The following is a 21,837-nucleotide window of genomic DNA, read 5'->3' as shown; positions in this document are numbered from 1 at the left end:
AGTCATGTGCCTCGACTCCCCACCCGTTTAGTTTTCAACACAATATATTTGTTATGCTGTGTTGAAAGGTAACAAGTTCTTTCTCAAACTCGACATGCAGATGTGTCAAGAATAAAATCCTTTCCAAGAGTGTGAGCGCACCAGAAGTGCCAAGTTGCAAGTCACAAGACTTCACAAGAAACTGGACATCCAGCTTCCATTCGTGAGTGAAAAGCTGATGCACGGTGACTTCACTAATCAGTGTTCAGCCTGGTCTCACAAAATCCTGCGAAATGAGCGAAAAGTGAGAGAAATGTTTCACCCAACAGGACGGGACTAGGAGACACGACCCAGGTTCGATTGCCAACTAATGAGTAAGTTTGATAGTGGGAGGGAAGTTTTCATTGATCAATTATGAGAAGTCAGACCAAAGTCATTTTAGCTGCCTCACCCTGATCTTTAATAAAGTTTTCTTTGCATAAACTGAAGGATTAGCAAAAGTTGTAATGTTAAAAACATGTTAAAATGTCAGATAACTCTTTCATAGTGGAGGAATGCAAACTTGATTGTTTTGGAATTTTCACCAGCTGAGACGGGATAGACTGGGAGGCAAAATTGAACCCAGGACTTGGCATTTCCATGGTGCGTGCCTAAAAGCCCTGATCCTCTGGGACGCCACACCTCCTGTCCACGCGGTAATCTGTATTTCAGAGTTTGCGCTCATTCCATGACATTTTGTGAGCCTGCTGCAGCGCTGTACAGGGTTCAGTTAGTGGCAGTGTGTGGAATTTAAGTCAAGATGCTCGCCGCTGTGTAAAGCGAGGACATTTTGACACAACTAATTACAACAGCAAATCTTTTCTTGGGCACAACCATAAAGCCGACTTGTTTGAAATTCATTGCGATCTCTACGGCGGGGGGGGGGGGGGGGGGGGGGGGATGACCAACAAAGAAATACATTCGGAGCGCCGTTCCAATCCTTTCCAACACGAGAGCACAAGCTGCACTGGAGTAAAGCCCTTTCTGGTTTTGCATCCTCCAAAATCTTCACAGATAAAAAAACAAGACAAGCCAAAATATAGTTTACAAAGGAAAATAGAGAATACATTTTCTTTTCTTTGACATGAAAATATCTCCGGAGTATACATCTGGTGTGAAACAGTCAGCATTCACATAGGGCAGAACAGTCCCTGCTCCAAAAACAGGAAGTCACAAATAAAGTGCGAAGCAACTAGCAGACTAAACATTGCACGATAAAAAATAAAATCAAACAGAGTTACACTTTACTCAGTTCAAAACCTGACATGATAAGCAGCAACAACAACAACAAAAAAAACAATATCATCGGATGACTGTAAAAACACTCCACTTGAGCATAGCTAGGTCAAAGTCCGACACACGGCATGGGGTCAGAGCCTGCTGGGCGTGTCGATCATGTCATGCGTTTGACGGCGTAACGTCGGCGTTACAGAAGATTCGGTTTAAAGTCCACATATGCAAACGGTCAGTGCAAGTGCCAATTTTCAATCATTGCGAGAGAGAACTTGTTTCGATTTTCTCGGGTGTAAAGAAAAGCGAGGGGTTGTGCTAACGGAACAGGAGGAGGGGAGGGTCTGCGGGTTATTTTCATATGATGAAATGACCATTTACAATGAGATGCTACAGTAGGACGAGGGTCTGAGGTGGGACCACTGCGGCGAGAGGAGAGAGACGAGTCCGGCACAACTGGGGCGCAAAACTCATAACGTCAGGTCCTTTGACAAACGGGCGAAAACCCAGGAACACCACTGCCACACAAGACAGATTCTTATCATCCGTGAATTAGCGTTATGCAGAGATGGAGGTAACAAAAGTCACGTAACGTGAAACGAGAGTTAATTGTGGCACAGGAGAAACCCATACATGCATCCCTTTAGACTTGGTGATAGCATTATCTTACACGAGTCAAACCTGCGTAGCTATAGAAGCCAAGGCCTTCATTCAGAGATCCGGACTGTCCGTTTAATCATGCATGTTTGTTTCAGCTATAGCATTATGTACAACGTCAATCTGGATGACTTTTCTGCAACGTGACCAAAGAGGAGGAGAACGAACGGGAGAAGAGCAAATAAGATACTCGTTTAGGAGTAAAAAAAACAAAAAACAGTTGGATAGTTACATTATAATCTATAGAATGCATTCTATACATTTCAGTGACTTAAAGGAGAAATCCACCCTAAAGCACATCTGTTGAGGATGTACTTGGCATTTGTGGGCCCATTCTGTTTAATTCGTTTTTCGTGAGTTTAATATGAGCAAATGTTCCAAGATGTAAAACATCAGTGGTAAGTATCAGGTTTTGGCGTCAGCCCCTCAGAATCAAAGAGGGTAGTCTTCTTTCTAGTGGAGACGTTCAATGTGTTCAACGTACAATATCACAAAATAACCTGGAATGTGTTGGACATCACAGACTGATGATATTCAACAGTGTCCGTGTCAACAGAGGATTCAAGGGTGGTTTTCTCCTTTAAAAAAGGTATATATATATTTTGTTTTAATCTCATTTGCATAGGAATCACAAATCTGTTGAAGGCAAACAAAACCTTTGATGGACGTGTACTCTAGACAGTGAACATGTAAACTCAAAACGGAGAACTCTAGAGGTTCGTAGTAAACCAACCGTGATTCCTTTTTCGGGGGCAGGCGTTGGGAGGTCTTCCCAACAGGGCTTCAGGTTTAAGCAAATGATTTGTCTGTACATGAACATCACAATATACCAAACATGATCCCACAGAGCCAGGAACGGGTTGCAGGGAAACTCTGACAAAAGGCCAAGGCAGATTGTGTTTCGGACCAAATCTCAAGTGACCACGCATTGTGTTGGCTTTAGCCTTGAACGCAGGATTTGCTGTACGTTTTGGCAAAACTGTTAAAGGAACACTCCGCCCATTTTCAACCAGCTTTGTATCATTAGAACATCAGTAGTATATCAGAAAACTGTAAACGGTTTTGAAGTCTGTAATTTAATTTGACAGGGCGGCTTTAGCTCAGGAGGTAGAGCGGGTCGGCCAATGACGCAAGGGTTGGCGGTTCGATCCCCGCTCCCTCCCAGCTGCTGTCGTTGTGTCCTTGGGCAAGACACTTAACCCTCCTTGCTCCCGATGCTGTGTAGGCACCCTGCGTGGCAGCCTGCCGCCATCGGTGTATGAATGGGTGAATGTAGACTATCTACTGATTGTAAAGCGCTTTGGATAAAAGCGCTATATAAATGCAGGCCATTTACCATTTACAGTTATTGAGTGTTAAAGTGTAGACCAGTGACATCACTGGTCCACACTAACTCAAATGAATAACTCAGTAACTCAAATCAACTCTCAATAACTGTCAAACTATTCATCATTCATCTAGTTTGACAGTTATTGAGAGTTGATTTGAGTTGAGTTATTCATTTGAGTTAGATGTCACTGGTCCACACTTTAACACTCAATAACTGTCAAATTAAATAACAGACTTCAAAACAGTTTACAGTTTTCTGATATACTACTGATGTTCTAATGATACAAAGCTGGTTGAAAATGGGCAGTGTTCCTTTAAGAGGACACTTGAATCTGAAATGGGGGGGGGGGGCTGTTGTGGATGTAGCGCGAGATGATATCAATATAGAAATCTTGCGGTTAAAATGCGTGTAAACACTAATCACCGTTGAAAAAGGTGGCGTAAACAATTTGAGACTCTACTACATCCCTGATAGTGTAACAGCAAAGTTTTTGTGATCGTTTTCACTGTTTACAACATGGAATGGAAGGATCGAGGGCAGCTGCTGATGCTGTCAATACAACAGTCGGCAATACTTTGAAAATATTATTTTTGTATAGACACATTTTGAGAATAGTATGTAGCAGTCAGGGCCAAGCATTGATGGACATTTTAAAAAGTATAGGTTTTCCTCACTGATACCTTCCACTTAATTTGAGTTAAAATTATTTTTCAACAATAGAATGAGATTGTACACAATTTCCCCTCATGAAAATATCCAAAAACTAATAGATAATTTGGGTTCCTCCTCATAATTTTGATGGCGCTCAATACCTATACTGTGTGGGGTACCGAAAGGTTTGGAAAGGTCAGAAAATATTTTCTCAATCGCATTTTTGTTAGAGCTTCCCTGTCCAGGAGCAAAAAGCCTCCCCATATTTGCACTCCTTCTCAAATACTCTGAACCCAACATTTGGAGATGTTTTCCCCTGCTTATAAAACATCAATAATTTGGCTATAAACTGTACCAGTACAAAATACAGTACATTGATTTGTCAAACCTTACACTACAGAACCACAAATATCACTGACCAAAAGTTAAGTTCCTTTCAAATGCAAGGAAATGTTACGATAAGTTACGAAAATACATTGTCACATTAGACACTAAAGTAGAACAGTAGAATACTCATGTAAGGCAAAATCAGGTGATTTCACAGTGACAACTTGAAGAGATTTAAGATTTTAGTGTTCTCTGGTTTAAAAATAGCCAGCTGCCTTCCTTGAAAAGAAGGCCAGTCTGGATATATTGGCTTTCAACTGGCAGAAAAGGAATTTGGATTTTTTTCCCTTGCTTCGCTAGGTAAATAGAAATACCTGATAATTTTCTCAGAAAAAGTGAATAAAAGTGGCGTAAAACCAACCTATTTCTGGAGCACATAGCATTTTCTGGACTGGTGCTAAAAGCTAATATGTGTGGATTTTGACATTTTGTACTGGGCTGCAACACGGCAACAACACAAATGGCACATCCAACGCCTAAGAGCAACTATGGGGAGGTTTTGCACTCCTTCATTAACCAAGTAGCTTAACAAACATATATAAATATGTCATAATTAATAAATAGACACAAATTACATCAGTGCATTTTCACACTATGACTACAGAGAGCATTTTGGCATCAAACTTAAAATTATGAAATGGAATATAAAATCTTCAACCAAATAAATAGATAAATAAAATGTATAAATACATAAAGCATCAAAACATACAGTACATGATGAAAATATCAACATTTGGTTGTTAAAAATAAAGCTTTGAGTGGTGAATTAGAAAGCCGGTATGGCGGGATGGGAAAACCCATTCATCTGACTGCAGGGGAGAAGCAACTCGGCTGCGGCGATTTGGATTTTCTTTTTTTTTCATAATGGGAACGCTTTTAGCCCACTGTCCTAGCAGCTTCCTGCTACGAGCAAATATAAATAAAAAGGACGTTTTAAAGTGGATATGAAAAGGAAATAAATGTCAAATGTGCGTCGTTGGAATATATTATGTGGCATGTAACGTTACACTGTAAACACAGCAGGCTAGCGAAAGCGCTGAGCGACCAATCTCATTCAAAACGACAGCGAGGCCATTTCCCGGGCAAGCCGCTGCTGGAAGTCTCTTCTCCCCGTTGTCTTTTGGCGGCGCATCGCTTCCAAGGGTTTCACGGAGTCGAGGGCGAAGGTCGGACAGCTGGACGGCCATGCAACGAGGGATAGGTTTCGCCCCGCCCTCTTGTTTCTCTCCATTCCCGAGTTAAGAGCGTTTTCTTTTTTTTGCTTTTTTTTTTAAATATAACTTGTTTTTCTCGGGGCCACAGTCGGCGCTGCCCCTCACAGCCTGTCCATCCTGAAGGTGTCCTCGGTGGCGGGGTCGGTGAGCACCATGTCGGGGTCGTTGAGCATGTGCAGCCCGTCCAGGGTGAGCGGGTCGATCTTCAGCTCGTCCAGCGGGAACTGAGAGTCTGCGTCGAAGCTGACATCGCCCACGCCCGCCAGCGAGTTGGTCAGCTCTTTGGACAGGCTCGGCGGAGATTCACCTGTGACTGCAGGGGATAGCAGAGTCATAAGTGTGACTGCAGGGGATAGCAGAGTCATAAGTGTGACTGCAGGGGATAGCACAGTCATAAGTGTGACTGCAGGGGATAGCAGAGTCATAAGTGTGACTGCAGGGGATAGCAGAGTCATAAGTGTGACTGCAGGGGATAGCAGAGTCATAAGTGTGACTGCAGGGGATAGCAGAGTCATAAGTGTGACTGCAGGGGATAGCAGAGTCATAAGTGTGACTGCAGGGGATAGCAGAGTCATAAGTGTGACTGCAGGGGGATAGCAGAGTCATAAGTGTGACTGCAGGGGATAGCAGAGTCATAAGTGTGACTGCAGGGGATAGCAGAGTCATAAGTGTGACTGCAGGGGATAGCAGAGTCATAAGTGTGACTGCAGGGGATAGCAGAGTCATAAGTGTGACTGCAGGGGATAGCAGAGTCATAAGTGTGACTGCAGGGGATAGCAGAGTCATAAGTGTGACTGCAGGGGATAGCAGAGTCATAAGTGTGACTGCAGGGGATAGCAGAGTCATAAGTGTGACTGCAGGGGATAGCAGAGTCATAAGTGTGACTGCAGGGGGATAGCAGAGTCATAAGTGTGACTGCAGGGGATAGCAGAGTCATAAGTGTGACTGCAGGGGATAGCAGAGTCATAAGTGTGACTGCAGGGGATAGCAGAGTCATAAGTGTGACTGCAGGGGATAGCAGAGTCATAAGTGTGACTGCAGGGGATAGCAGAGTCATAAGTGTGACTGCAGGGGATAGCAGAGTCATAAGTGTGACTGCAGGGGATAGCAGAGTCATAAGTGTGACTGCAGGGGATAGCAGAGTCATAAGTGTGACTGCAGGGGATAGCAGAGTCATAAGTGTGACTGCAGGGGATAGCAGAGTCATAAGTGTGACTGCAGGGGATAGCAGAGTCATAAGTGTGACTGCAGGGGATAGCAGAGTCATAAGTTGGCAGTTATACAGGTTCAAACATGCACTTAAAGAGATACTAAACACCGTTTCCACTTTTTTCAGCTGAAAATCAATGTATATGGGAATTTAGTAGTGTTGTTGATGAATGCAGGCCAAAATCCTGACATTTAGTCTAAATCTGAGGAATTCTTCATGTTTTATCAGTCACTAAAGTAAACTGCAAAACTGCTCAAATCTCCAGGACTAGATTATTATTTATTTATTTTTCTGCAGTCCACATATTACAAAGATCAATGATCGAGAAGGGAAAATAAGTCAGTTGACACTACTGAGACAACCATAAAAAGTATGTATTGTAGTAGAGCCAGCCAGGGTCTGGTTCTCTCATCTCCAACCGTTTCTGGACTGCAGCTTCCACATCAGTCCTCCTGGTTGCAGGAGGCGCTGAGGGGAGGGGTTTCACTTCTTGCCAGTCACACCCTCTGACTGATAATTGTGTGGGCGCCTGGAGAGAGAGGCGAACAGCTGTGGAGCTCCGTGAACTTCGTAGGAAATAGGTCTTTTTTTTAGAGTAATTTCGTTTTGTTTATAATTTTGTTGCTTCTATTCGCTTTGTAAATAACTAGTTTATATATCAGTGTCTTTTATACAGTGTACATAGTAGCGTAAGTGCACTTTTTTTTGGCAAAAAGAGAACACAACAACAGCGTGGACTACTGTGGATTACCGCCGATCTAACGTTCTATTGTTCCCACTGCGTCTCCCCCCCCCCCCTCAAAGGGACTGGGCCAACAAGATGGAGGACAACGACAACATCAACTATAACAACAACGATAACAACGATAACAACGACGGCATCAGCACCGTACGCAGGTACAACAGGGGCGCGCTGATAAACATCAGAAATGCGCAAAAACATCCCAAACAAAATTGGACGGTTCCCGACCTCTCTGGATTCCCTGAACTCAAACGACAGAGAGGAAGATGAGGGGGTCTCCTTGCACGGCAGAGAAGGCGAGCGTATAAACCACCACTGCCCAGCATACTCCTGGCTAATGTCCAATCATTGGAGAATAAAATGTGTGAATTAAGAGCAAGGGCACAATTCCAAACGGACATAGCGAGATGTAACGTCCTGTGTTTGACTGAAACCTGGCTATTGAAAGCCTGCTGACTGGCGGCTTCACCACCTGGTACGGGAACTGTACCACCATGGACCGCAGGGCGCTACGGAGAGTGAGACGCGCGGCACAGCACGTAACAGAATGTGAGTTGCCAGATCTGCATGAACTGTATAAACAGCGGTGCCTCAGGAGGTCCCTGAAGATCATCAAAGACACAAACCATCCCCACAACAGCCTGTTCTCCCTGCTACCCTCAGGGAGAAGATACAGGGTCCCAAAAGCACGCACAAATCGCTTGAGGAACAGTTTCTTCCCGCAGGCCACGAGACTCCTTAACATACACAAATAGTGTAGTAGCCGCACTGTACCGTACTGTAGCTGCTACCATTACGTATGTCTAACGTTTAATTGTATGTTTAATAAGGAATATGCTATTTGCACCTGTATGTCAAATACGCCGAATTTAAAATGCCGAGTTTAATTGTATGTTTAATAAGGAATATGTTATTTGCACCTGTATGTCAAATACGCAGAATTTAAAATGTTTAAGCACGTCTAAAGTATGCACACGACATGTGCACCTATGTGCAGTGAATATGCCACTGTCTCTGACTTGTCTTATCACTATACTGCCTTATTGCTTGTTGTGTCTCTTGTTGTTTTTGCACTCATATGCCCTGTTATATTTGTACTATGTTGTAAACGGAGTCCACAGCACAAGAATTTCACACGTGATACTTGTACCATGGAGTGACAATAAAAATCTTGAATCTTGAATCTTGAATAGTCTTCCAGCACATCTGCCAAATGCTGGTTGTGGGTCTTGAAGCGCCGCCTCTTCTTCTGGCTGCCTGGCTTCATCCTCTTCTGAAATGATAACGCGTTCTTTGGTCCCGTTTCTTGCATGGAGGAGATGCCTTGTTTCTTCAGGTACTCCTCAATCTTTTCTTCATCCATGGAATCCACCGGGACACTCCTCCACAGCTTCTGGAATTCTTCATCCACCATAAACTGGCAGTGCTTGTCATTGTAGAATAAGACCTTCTTCTTGTCTGGTCACAAAGATGATCTGATCCCCTAAAGACTCAATGGCCTTGGCGGAGTTGGGCAGCCCCTCCTCCACGTCGTCCAGCATCACTCCTCCCAGGCCCAAACGGTCGTGTTTGTACAGAAGCTGCAGTAGAGCCTTCTTGCCCTTCAGATGGTACTTGGGCTTAAAGGCATACTTCCGTTCCCATCCCGCACAACCATCTTTGGGTTGTTGGCCAAGGCCTCATTCATGAGCCACTGTTTCTGCTGCATGCTGATGTCCAGCAGTTTGGTCTCACCCAGAATCTCTTCTAGGGCCAGGAAGTGTGTATCCCCCCTCTGATGCCTCGTCTTCATATAATTGACTATCTTGGCCAGGCAGCCAAACTTGTAGCCTGAGCTCGCCATGAGGTTGGACTGTGTTTGGACCCTGAACCCTCCTTGTGGACTTTGGTCGTCTTCCTCTTGTGGGAGCCACAGTCTGAGGCAGCTAGTCTCTTCTCTACAGCCGGAGTAGACAAAGCTCTCTTCTTAAACAGCTCCCTCTGCCTCAGTAGGGCTGGATCCATACGTCTAACACTGTACACAGGTATATACTGCGGTCCTACTTATAACCTCTGCACTGAAGGATTCATGACATCACTGATGTCACCATGCCTCTTATGACATCACTGATGATCATATGACATCACTGATGATGTCACAATGCCTATGACATCACTGATGACATCACTTCCGGAAAACAAAAATGTAAACGGAGAAACATTGCCCACTTGCTCCCTTTTATAATAGAGACATCACTGATGATGTCAAATACACACACCCCAATAGAGCCAATAGAGCAGGCGAGGCCACGCAGCAGCCAAGCTGCGGGCGGGGCCGCGCAGTGGCCCGAGCTGCGTATGCAAGCTGCAAGGCCAGCTCGGTGAGCTGCAGGGCGGGCGAGCCCACGCAGCGAGTGAGCCTAGGAATCGAGCACGTGTAGCGCGCGTCATTACAATGTCAGTAATTATGCAAATGGAAAGCCTTTAACTTGCCTTCATGTTTTCCTACACCAACAGCTCCGCACTTTATTCCAGCACTTCCGCCTCCAGAATGACGTGTTACGCATCATTCTGGAGGCGGAAGTGAACAAATGTTGCTTGAGGGCGGCTTCGAGGGCAGTTATGGTTTCTCTTTCATCTTTCTGTATGTGCACATCCACCGAGAATCACATCCAGAGCCTTACTGACTCATACCAGCTGGCGGGGGCAGAGTTTCTGCAGGCAGTCAAACATGGATTACTCCATGCAGAAAACATATAGAGAAGGTAAGCACTGTCCATCTGCTTTATATTACCGAGATTATGATGACACAAAACGGGTTGAAAATCGGCAAAGCCTCCCTTTAAGTGAGATAGTAAAATGGGAAGATGACGTACGACTCAACGGAAGGCTATAATCGTACGTAATGACAATTCGATTGTGACTGAGGACGAGCTGGCATGTTAACTACCTAGCTGTTAGCTACGTTAGCTAAGCCCGCTGCCTGCAGACCTGTAACAACGTTCGCCGGGCTCAAAACGAGTGAGTGACCAAAACGGCTCGTTAAACATTTCGAGTCACGCTGCTTCCAATGGGGGTTTCAGTTTTGAAATCTGTTGTCCAGTTGTTGATATCTCAGCAATAAAGCAGCTATTCCTCGCAGCTAATCTATGGAGGAATACTGTTTCCAGCGTAACTTGCGCTGTTTTTTTGGGTGTATCTCTCTGGTGTATAGCACAGAATCAGATGACATGTGACTATACAGCAGGTGCTCATAGAATGTTTGAAATAGAACAACTGTTAAACAGGTCAAAACACTTTACGTGGGATAAGATGAAACCCTCTGGTGGACTGAAGCCGCTGGTACCTGTGAGGATGATGTTTGGGATGTTGCCATGGCTACTGTAGCCGAGCTGCTGAGAGTCTTGCAGGCTGCTCCCAGTGAGGCCCATCATGGCGGCCTGGGTGTAGTTGAGGGTGGAGCACTGGTTGTAAAGGCTGGAGGAGCTGATGGGGTTCTCGATCATGTTGAACTGCTCCAGCTGGACAGGAGGGAACGGGCAGAGAGAGAGTGGATAGTCAGGTGCTATTTGAAGTAGGGGTCAAACAATGATTGGCCTGTCCGATTATCGAGGCCGATATTCAGCATTTTTACAATTCATCTGTATCAGCATTTTTTTGTCCGATTGCAGATGAAATAAATTAATTTAAAAAAAGCGCTACTTTGGCTCTGATGCAGCCGGCAGCCGCCTCTCTGTACTAGTCCACACTCTGTGGTCTCTCTCGATCAATGTCCCGCCCACAACACTATCTGATTGGTTACACGTCACAAGTATTACCCTATCAACAATGAAGGCTACTGTGCCACACAACTCAGAGGAACGCATTGGCAGACAGATTGGGTGAGCGAGCCGAGCTGTGTTGAGGTAAGGCAGGAGATATTGCCATGCTGAAGTTGCAATAAAGTGAATAATCATCATCACAATCCTCTAGTCTAGGCTGAAATTGCAGTAACACCACAATCATATGATCTACCTCTATGAAACGCTGCCACAGCGCTAAAAAGTAAAAAAAAAAAAGTGTGGAGATAGGTCTGGCTATGGGAGACTAATTTAGTTCTATGATGCACAGTTTCCCAGTTACACTGAAAATGCCCGAATAATACACTTTTTCCGGTGATATATCAATTAACTATAACAAGAGAATAGAGCTTATTTATGTAGCACTAGCTATGTCTTCGAGTGACGTTAGCGCCAGTGCAACTGGAACTTATGTTAGCATTAGCTACCATGGCATTTAGCCTCTCCCTGGCAGAGTTGGACAGTAACATCGCTACACGTAGCGCCACTACTAGTTTAACTACATTTCTCAGTAAGGTTGTGGTAGCATCACTCTCTTTGAATCAAATAGCATTTTCAGTACCAAAGTCGTTTTGTTGATCCAGTGCTGCGGTAGCATCCACAAAGGCTACATTCTCCCAGGCATTTCTAAAGCTTGAGCGCAGTGGAGATTTCTGTTGTGGTCTGGAATAAAACTAAGGATAGGTATGTGGCGACGGAATGGAAGCACTTGCGTATGACGGTGACATCACTTACCAATCCTCGGGCTGATGCCTGCGATGTCTCTGGTGCAGGAGAATACAGTTAACACGCGTCAGCTCTTTATTATGAGTTGAGTTAAAAGAGTTTGTTAAAGTAAGTCTCCATAGCTCTATCCTGCTAATGTGCCAAGTCTCCACTAGATTGAACTAAATAGATAGAGATAGATAGATAGATATAACACATACAAACTGGTATAGGCTACAAACACACACACACACACACACACACACACACCACTTTGCCTTGTTAATAACAATATTAATATTTCAACTTCTATTGCCGATGGATAAACTAAAGAAAACGCCATTTCAACAAAGTTTTATGTTGGAGTTTGTGTTATTCTAAATTTTGACACCAAATTATTTTTTTTACCACAAATGTATATCAGTTCCAACTATCGGTTATCGCTCTCTTTGATTACTAATAATGGGTATCGGCCCTGAAAAAAACCCCATATCAGTCAACCCCTAATTTGTTTGTTTGCACGGCGTGCGTCACCTGGTGAGAGAGAGCGTTGGTCTGCCTCGATGCCAACTGCTGATCGTAGAAGGAGTCGCCGAAGATGCTGCCCACCACAGAAATGTGCTGGAAGAAAGACAATTGAGTCGTAAAATGATGTAAAATGAACACAAAGTGTCACACGAGGATCATGGAATGAAAGAAACGTAAAGACAAGTAGCGAGGAGGAGGAGGCGAGTCGTCCGGTCCCACAACAAGCAAGACGCTGCAGCGATGCAATGACACAAAACACAAGCTGGGGGGCAAAGTCAAAGAACGGCCAGACTGAGCAGCAGCATTGACCAAAGCAAATGGTTTCCACAAACACAAATCCACTTGTTATTCAAATACACTTGCAATGTGGAAAGCACCACTGAACATGAAGATCCAACACTGTTTGAGATGCTTTCTCTTGGCGGTGGAGCCCCTGTTTGACCAAACTGTTTCCGATAACTTCTTCTACAGAACAAGGAGGAACACCCACGGATGGAATGAGGGAAATGAGTGCAAACATGCTTCACTGGGGGTTTTAGAGGTGTGTTTTTCTGACGCTTCTTCTTCTTTTATGTCTAGACTTTTTAAAGCTAAATGTAGCTCGGGGGGTATGTCTTATTATGAGATTGGTTGATTTAATAATGGCAATCATCTGCATAGTCATCTACATCGGACTGCTTTCAACTTAATGCAATGTCTTTTTTGACATTTTCTTTTGCTGCGAGGTGTCTTTGAAAAGTGTGATACAAATCAAATGAATGATGTGCTATTAAAAAAACAATGACACAAAGAGCTGGATTTGCCTTCCCTCTTGATACACATCTGACTGAAGCTGGGAGAACGGTGTGGAAGCAGTGATAGCTTTGTGACTGTGTGCAAGTGAAGAGCAGATACAAACTGCCAGCACTTGACTCACTATAACGCAGCAAATGCCAAGCAGCCGATGTGACTATGATGTCCGACTCGATACTCAGTCAGACCATTACAACAATTATACAACAGGTTGTTTCTACTCCTACTATGTTTGTCTTCTGAGAAATGTTCCAACTGTGCTGACAATTTCCATAGCGTACAGGGGGGGCCATGCTTCATTGGTTGCTATACCAACTCTGGTAGTAAGAAGATAGTAAAAGTATCTCCTTTTTCTTCATTATGCAAATATATTATTTTAAAGAAACTCTTCAGAAAGCACGCCGGTTAACCACTGAATTAAGCTCGGCTGGGCTTCACATCTATTGCATCACCATCATCGCACTATAGTAAGAAATGCCCTCTCGGATGTTATATTTATAGTTATAGTTATAGTTATAGTTCGTGTTGTGCACCCAACAAAAACCAGGGAAAACGTCACAGCCCTCATGATCCTATCGCAACTCAAACAAATGAAAGCTGTGGTTCCATGAAGGTGTAGCAAGTAGTAAGTAGTGAGGAGGAGACTTTACTTTAGCAAAGATGAAGATCTTTTTTTAGAGCAGCAAACGCTAAGGGGCTTCCATACCCCAACTCCCGCCATGCATACAGTGAACAGTGTGACAGCGGTGAAGAGGAAATGGGTTACGCAGCCGTTGACACCATGGATGGTTAACTGCTGATAAAAGAATGAGAAGCAGTCTGGCTGATCTAGAGTTAGCTTGTCCCAGAGACGCAAAGCCCTTCCCCCGGAAAGCAGCGAGCTCGGTGGGTGGGCCCTTACTTGAGGCGAGCCGCCTGGGGAGAAGCCTTGATTGGAGACTGGGGAGGTTGGAGACTGATTGGCTGGTGAGCCAGTCTGATTGCGGTACTGTTGGAGGGAAGAGGGTTAGCCAGCACCGAGCTCCATGACAGTCACACACAGATCTCATAGGAAGGGATGGGAGATGGGCCAACAGGCATAAAAACATTATATTAATTTACTTACCTTTTTTTTCCCATGTTAACTTTCGTCTAGTGATGTGTTTCTTTGTGCGTGTGTGTGTGTGTGTGTGTGTGTGTGTGTGTGTGTTATGCAAATGCCCTCAAATCAAAGCTGGAAGTCTGCAGTTAAAGCACATGTTGATTGTTTAGTTTCAAGTCCATTGTGGTGGTGTACAGAGCCAGAATGATGAAGATTATGTCCAATGTCCAAATATATATGGACCTAACTATACATACATACTGTAGCACTGTGAGATTCACTGTGAATGAAAGTTCAGTACAAATAAAATGCATTATCGTTATAGTTGTTATTATTACTAGTCATATGAAGGATGTCCAAGGTTCAGGGTGGGAAATTAACAGCAGCCGCCAAACAAAATGTTGGAAAACTCTGAACTCTAAAAATGGTGTATTTTGGAAGGTCGGCCAAAGAAAGCCGCCATGCTCCCATCATTGAATGTCATCATGGATCTTTGCTTTAACAATATGCACCTTGGACCGACTACATCTCTAAATGTCTTAATATCTCAAACAAATCTAACATCTCAAATCTAATATCTCAAAAAAGATGCTCACTAAAACCTGGTGCAAAATGGGTCAAAACGTTTGACAGAGTTTTGTACAGTACTTTTACATTTTCTAATCAGAATCACATAAGAACACACTACATTTTGGAAAGCTCATTGAGAAAGACTTTCCCCGTCTTGTTAAGCAGTGTACTGAGTCTCTCATGCTGGTTGAATTGATGTGTGCCTGGAATCTAGTCTACACACCTATTGTAGTTTGAAGCCTTATTTATTTATCTTGGAAATAATGTGCTGGCAGCGATCAAAGACATATTTCTAGTAATTAAGTAAGTCATAGAAAGGACAGGTGAAATCATTAGGCTACATACTATAGTCTAAGGGCATTTGGAGGAATTTACGCAGTGAGGAAAAAATAAATGAACAACAATCTAAGTTTAAGCAAAATGGACCCAGCCATTTTGTCAGATCATTCTTAATCTCCTTCTCTTAAAAAAGAACTTCACCAAAAAACATGATCTCACACATAAAGAAAAAATGTAAACAGTTTTGCAGGCATTCATTCAGTATTTAGAGCAGATTTTTAAGTTAAAGCCCCATTCAGCAACTTTTCCTAGTTTTGCTATTGGAGAAACTGCGCCCTCTGTCTGGATGCAATAATATCGGTATCGATATCGCCGTTCAAAGGCAACAAAACACAGCACCAGAAAGCTCTATGTACATGTTGTATGTACATCGGGTACTCGCCACGTGATGAAATAATAATCCATAGCTACGCAAAACGTAATTTTCGTAGGAAATCCGCACCGAGTTACTTCCTTGTCTTCATGAATACAATGCTTCCGCTGTACAGCGCGTGTGCGCATCTTGCCTCCGGGACACAGGCACCAAACTGCTTAGTCCCAGGAGAGGCCTTTGGAGGGCGGTGTGTAACCAATAGAAGTAACGTTAACACTGTTACCTCTGTTACAAATCACTGTACCATCTTCAATGACTAAAAAGCTGTTATATTAGGGTGAAAAAGTTACTAGTTGGGGCTTTAAGTTGCGGACCAGTGATGTCATTTTTGCAACCTGTTTACAGTTTGTATGTGTGAGATCATACGCAAAATAAATCAGCATTGTTTTTCTCTGACGTTCTTCCTTTAACTCGCCCTCCCTTCAGTTTCTTTGACCCCCGGCTTCTCGTGGGCCTTACCGAGCTGATGTTGATGCCTGCGGAGGTGTGGTTGTGGCTGTCTGGGGAGGGGTTGCTGGCGGTGGTAGGGGTGGGTGCGGTGGGCATGGTGACCAGCCGGATGCCCTGAGGCAGGGCTTGCTGCTGCTTGTGCAGGTCGCTGAGCAGCTGGGCCTGAGCCTGAGCCGTCAGCTGGGTGAACAGCGGGTACTGAGACAGCTGCTGCTCCAGGGTCAGCGCCTCCATCGGCACCGCCTGGGGGAGACACACACGGCTTTCTATAAAGGCCCCTGGTGGCACAAGTCTACAGTCAAGTCCCAATTCTAAATGTACAATGCCAAGTCAAGTCAGAAGCCAACCTCCGGGGGCTGAGAAATGCAGCTAACGTGGAAGTGCAAAAACTGCAGTGCCTCAAATGGCCACTTGAGGCTGGCTCCAAAAGTGAGTAAAGGCCCGATTATGCTCAACGGATGAAGCCTTCTGTCTTAAGTCAAGTCTCAAGTCTTCTCTTCGTGCATCAAGTCAAGTCTCGAGCAATTGTGACTCAAGTCTGTACAAGTCGTGTGACTGGAACCTCTGGATCTAACCTGGGTGATGTTGATGGGTGAGGACAGGGTGCGGGAGAGCTGCTGTAGGATCTCACCTGGCTGATGTTGATGGGTGAGGACAGGGTGGGGGAGAGCTGCTGTGGGGACTGCTGGAGGTGGAGGTCGGCGCTGAGGGTGAGCGGCACCACAGACGGCTGCCGGCGCTGCGCTGTTACCGTCATGGTGGGCTGGGAGGACGTGGGGATCCCTGGGAAGGAAAGAAAAAAAACCACTAACTTTGTCTGCATTGCACTTTGCACAAATACTTTGAAGCCCACAGTGCAATGGTGTGGCCATTCAGCCTTATGGCACGTCAGGCAACAACACGGCTAATTGTTTTCAATGTGGAAAATGGTCATGCCCCTACTGCTAAAACACCCCCCCTCCCCCCCAACTATTCCTCCTAACCAGCCTTCGAACCCCGACTCTCAGGGGTGTCAGACTCATTTTAGGTCGAGGGCCGGATTTGTTCAACTGAGACCTCATGGGGGCCGGATTTTTTTTTTTACTAAAATCAATTCGACTCATTTACCCATTTACTTCACAAAATAAATACTGCTCTTTCCATTTCTCTTGAAACTGCCTGCATTCCGTGTCAACCTTTCTCTTTTTCGACAGCATCTTGTTGATTCCTTTGTTTTTTGGTAGGTAGCCGAATGCGCGATTCAATTCCAGCGTGGCATCATGGCGGCTTTGTTTACACCTGATGACCTACTGACATACTTCCTTGTAGTGCAGGTTAATTGACTTATGAATGAACTCTTAGCTTGCTTATTAGCCACACGTAGTTCATGATAATGGGGTGCGAATTTAATAATAATAATAATAAAAACTTTTTTTTTTTTTTTTTTTTATATTCCAAAACATCTCGTGGGCTGGATGAAACCTGCCCGCGGGCCGTATCTCTGACATCCCTGCTCTATGAGCTCCCTATGCTTAGCTATGGCCCCTTTCCCCTGGTCGTTACCATGGCTGGCTTGGCTGATGCCCAGGTGGGTGAGGTTGGTGGTGAGGCTGCCCGTGCTGTTGGAGGAGCTGAGGGTGGGGAAGGCCACCGTGTCCTCGGGGTCTAGAGGGGTGGAGAGCGGCGGGGGGAACTGGATGTTGGTCAGGTCGGGCAGCGAGCCGCCCGTGTTGTGCGCGGCCGGGAGCAGCGACTGGTTCACTTCCTGGTCTGGTGATGGGAATATACTAGAAGACAAAAGTTGAATCAAAACATGAGAGAGGTTTTCCCCCTTTTTACCCTACTACCGAGTTTGTTCTGTGCCATACCCCTACTAGGCAAACTATTGGAGTGATACAGATAGGTTAGGGTTTACTTTCTGAAGGCTGACACGGATACTAATACTTTTAGACTGAAGCACAGATAGATGTTATTTTGTGCTAATATTCATCATCTTTAAATTTGACCATTTATTCAATACCAAGTATTCAGTCGTTCAGGGTGGAAAAGCCTCTGAAACAGCATTCTGTCGATCAGGGGACACTAAAATCAATTTACAAAAAACAATAATGAACAATTACGTGAAGTGTGTATGTGCATGTGTGTGTGTGTGTGTGTGTGTGTGTGTGTGTGTCAAAGAGTGAGTGAGTCAGTGTGAGAGTGAGTGAGTGAGTGTGTGTGTGTGTGTGTGTGTGTGTGTGTGTGTGTGTGTGTGTGTGTGTGTGTGTGTGTGTGTGTGTGTGTGTGTGTGTGTGTGTGTGTGTGTGTGTGTGTGTGTGTGTGTGTGTGTGTGTGTGTGTGAGCACCCCTGCAGGTGACCTAATGGAGCAGGATTTTTGAATTGGGTAATTAGGGCCAAGTAATTGGGCAAAAATGGGCAGGGCATGTGAGTGAGAGGATGCTCCGTCCAGCAGAACTAACAAAACAAACCGATCAAATAAATATACTCACTTGATTCCAGGGACGTCACACGCCTTGGGGTTTGATGAATCATCCTGAGGAGAAAACACAACATGAGCCAACCTTCGCCAGTGGTAGACATGTATAGTAACACGTGTTCACCTTGTAGTCCTTCCCTGCCCGTCGGTACCTTTTTGTCGTCCCACATCTGTTTCTGCACGTCGTCGTCCGCGTTCGACTCAGAATCGTCCGTCCCAGGCACTGTTAGCAGCAGTACTAATTAGTGAAACAGCAAGAGACAGTTGCTTGCCAAGACAAACAGCAAGAGACAGTTGCTTGCCAAGACAAAATACATACAACGATTCATCTGGTTGAGGAAATGAGTCATCAATATCCCAGCCAGCCAAGCAGAATATAGTTCTGTGCACTAGATTCAACTGGGCCTAAAAATAGCAAGGTGACCAGACAGAGTGGATGAGTTTGACTACATCACAGCCTCGGGCAATAACAGACATAATCCAGGGACAATCAGTGAATTATTGATCCTCCTTTCAGAGTTATGTTGAGGAAGGTTCATTCAGAGAGACGACGAGCCCCCGTGGGACGGGTTAGCTCGCTGCCTGGGGCCTGTCGATGACGAGCCCCCGTGGGACGGGTTAGCTCGCTGCCTGGGGCCTGTCGAGCAGTTCTCTGCCAGCGAGCCATCAGTATCCACTTAGCCCATCAATATTTCACGAAGGGTGTCGATCTAGTTTTTTCAACTGCAACTTTCTTTGTGACACCAGCCCCCTTTATGGCATTTAAGGCTCGCCGCTCGGATGAGGGCATTGTGCATGAATAACTAAAGACAGCTCTGTGTATGTGTAACGGGATCTCCTGTTACCTCGTTTAGGCTGGAGCTCCTGTGATCCCCCTGCAAACACCTCCTGGGGCTTAGGATTCATGGTGCTCTGGTGTAAGGCCGAGTCTGAATTTGTCCTGCGCGTGTTAGAAAGACGAGACGTCAGCAAAATAGCCCTAGCCACCACTCCACTCCAGACGCCGGCTGGCCTTGTGCCTGTTCTCCAGCATCATATCTGGCAAGAATTCAATCACACTCCCACTCCGCTACAGGCTTCTATTCGCCACACGGTACAGCCTTCTTTAAGTGTCGGTTGAGTTCGGACATGTTACACCTGCAAGGCTGCGGAGTGTCATGCAAATTATATTTTTTGAAATCGAATTGGACACAATTTCATTTTGGCAACTGTTCGAGAGGAGATGGCTTACCTTCTCCAACTGGTGTCTGGCGGCGGGGAGAGGTAAACTGAGCCGTAGGGACAGCTGTCAATGTGAATCTCAGTTAAGGGTAATAATGTTGTGGAGGATGACATATGGATTGGTGCTATTCATATGTTTTTGTCACTTGGCTGAGAAGATATCGCATAACTATAGACGACCACAAACAAACGTTAGTTATCTTGATCTAATTACCAACAAAACCCCACTTCTTTCAGACTGTTATTCTATTGTAATGGTGGCATAAACTTAAAAGAGAAACACTCAAATGCAATCCAAAAGATCTGGGCAAACACATCTGCGATAAAGTTAGCGCAGGGGTCCTTGAGCAGGAGAGCCCTGCTGGTTTTCTGTCCTACCAGAGAGTTCATGACTTCACCTGGTGTAATGAGAGGCTGAATGAGTCTTGGGCCAGTGGGTGATGAATGGAACCCACTAGCGTAGCAGGTCCAATAGAAACACAGCAGGGCTCTGGACCTCGAGGACCTGGACTGACAACCGGAGTTAGCATATCCTCAACACTGTGTCTTTCAGAAGAAGGATATCTGGCGTCCATGTTTGTCGACTGATAGCGGCCGGCGGTGGGGGGAGGTGATGCGGTTGCGGTCGCGGTAAACACGCTCCACCAGCCCGTGGTGCCTGGTTGTCCGACTGGTATCCAGCACAGAGTTCTGAAGTGAACACACCGAGTCAATGAGGCAAGCAAACCAGCTTACTCGCGCAGCAAAATTACACCCAAAATGTCTTGGTATCAATGGTGCAAATGTGTTCATTTCAAAATGAGTCAAGCTATGGGCCCCCATACTGATGCTCGAGTTGGCAAATGTATTTCAAGATGGAAAGCCATGACAAGCAATGATATATATTATATATTTTTTAACTTAGGATCCAAATTCACATTTCAGGGTAGAATTGGTATGCTGTGTATAGCCTACAGTTCTGGCTTCCTTTTGCTCCTGATCCATGATAAACCTTAGTAAGCCTGTGCAGCTGTGACCAGCAGGTCATTTCTAAACAGGTTACTGCAGTGCCAGCATTCACTAAATTAAGCCTATGGAGACTTTAATTTAGTAATTATAATATTCGGGGCAATTATTCACCAATACAAAAGACAACTGTAGTGTAGCCTATATATGTCTGAGAGGATCGCCAACAGCTGACAAAGTTCCACTGGTCGAGAATAAAACAACGATTCACCGGCTGAGAGAAGCTAAGGGCTCACCTGAAAAGGCAGGTCATTGTTGCCATTTCCAATCTGATTGACATTGGGCAGTGAGCCTCCATAGTACTGTCCACGATTCTGCCCTAGTTGCAAATACTGGGTCTTCTGTAACTGCAACTGTGCAAAGTAAAATTGCATGAAAGCATGAGTGAATGATTGATCTGATACATGAAAAAGTGATGCTAAAAATGAACGAGGCCTGTCAGTTCACAGTGTTTACAATGACAAATGGATGTATTAACTGACAAAAGAGAAGTGGTGATATGGTTGAGTATGGCTGTTTCATGAACAATCAGAAAGGCAGACAAACATCCCTGACAGCAAATCAATCTTCAGCAGAGATGAGTGACACCTGACAACTGGGAGTGATCAGCTTTGCAGCCAGACTTTACATTCACACTGGCTGTTAGCCACATCATGCCTGCTGTCCTAAACAAACTGTCACAAAATTAGGGATGCACCGATATGAAAATTTTGGCCGATGCCGATAACCGATATTAACATTGCTGTTATGGCCGATAACCGATATTTACCGATGTCGATATGATCTGTATAAAACCACATTTTTTATGATCATCACATTTTGTACATACTGAAAAACACATGTTAACACTGAATTTGAAAAAGTTATGCATTTCTTTATTTGCAAAGCCTTTGGAAAAGCCCATAAATCATAGATTTACTGCATTATTTCATATCAATGTGAAGAATTTGGCTGATAATGATAACCGATATTAACATTGCAACATCTGACCGATACCGATATGACCGATATGTTAAAAAATCGGCCGATACTGGCCGATACCGATATGATTGCCGATATA

At 44.7% G+C, this 21,837-nt stretch overlaps 1 protein-coding gene and 1 pseudogene across 2 annotated transcripts in view; both read right to left on the bottom strand.

Moving 5' to 3' along the window:
* Positions 1-5,588: 5,588 nt before the first annotated feature.
* The window catches only part of crtc1b (CREB regulated transcription coactivator 1b), a gene marked incomplete at both ends in the record, with an annotated part of 17,389 nt that continues 1,140 nt past the window's right edge, over positions 5,589-21,837 (bottom strand). The window contains 13 exons of the mRNA XM_083647961.1: positions 5,589-5,800; positions 10,765-10,939; positions 12,497-12,583; positions 14,184-14,270; positions 16,105-16,338; positions 16,727-16,878; positions 17,638-17,861; positions 18,565-18,608; positions 18,704-18,789; positions 19,397-19,491; positions 19,783-19,836; positions 20,329-20,462; positions 21,014-21,130. Coding sequence (XP_083504087.1) covers positions 5,589-5,800; positions 10,765-10,939; positions 12,497-12,583; positions 14,184-14,270; positions 16,105-16,338; positions 16,727-16,878; positions 17,638-17,861; positions 18,565-18,608; positions 18,704-18,789; positions 19,397-19,491; positions 19,783-19,836; positions 20,329-20,462; positions 21,014-21,130 — 1,701 coding nt within the window. The remainder of the gene's footprint in view (positions 5,801-10,764; positions 10,940-12,496; positions 12,584-14,183; positions 14,271-16,104; positions 16,339-16,726; positions 16,879-17,637; positions 17,862-18,564; positions 18,609-18,703; positions 18,790-19,396; positions 19,492-19,782; positions 19,837-20,328; positions 20,463-21,013; positions 21,131-21,837) is intronic.
* LOC310786957 (general transcription factor IIE subunit 2 pseudogene) lies at positions 6,059-9,443 on the bottom strand (annotated as a pseudogene). The gene is made up of 2 exons: positions 8,601-9,443; positions 6,059-6,402 (listed from the first exon to the last, which is right to left on the bottom strand). The product of its transcript is annotated as a general transcription factor IIE subunit 2 pseudogene (transcript).

This window comes from Poromitra crassiceps (assembly GCF_964638095.1).
Source record: "Poromitra crassiceps genome assembly, chromosome: 12".
NCBI lineage: Eukaryota > Metazoa > Chordata > Actinopteri > Beryciformes > Melamphaidae > Poromitra > Poromitra crassiceps.
The sequence above is the reverse complement of the archived record's forward strand: the minus strand, read 5'-3'. Positions and strand labels throughout refer to the sequence as shown.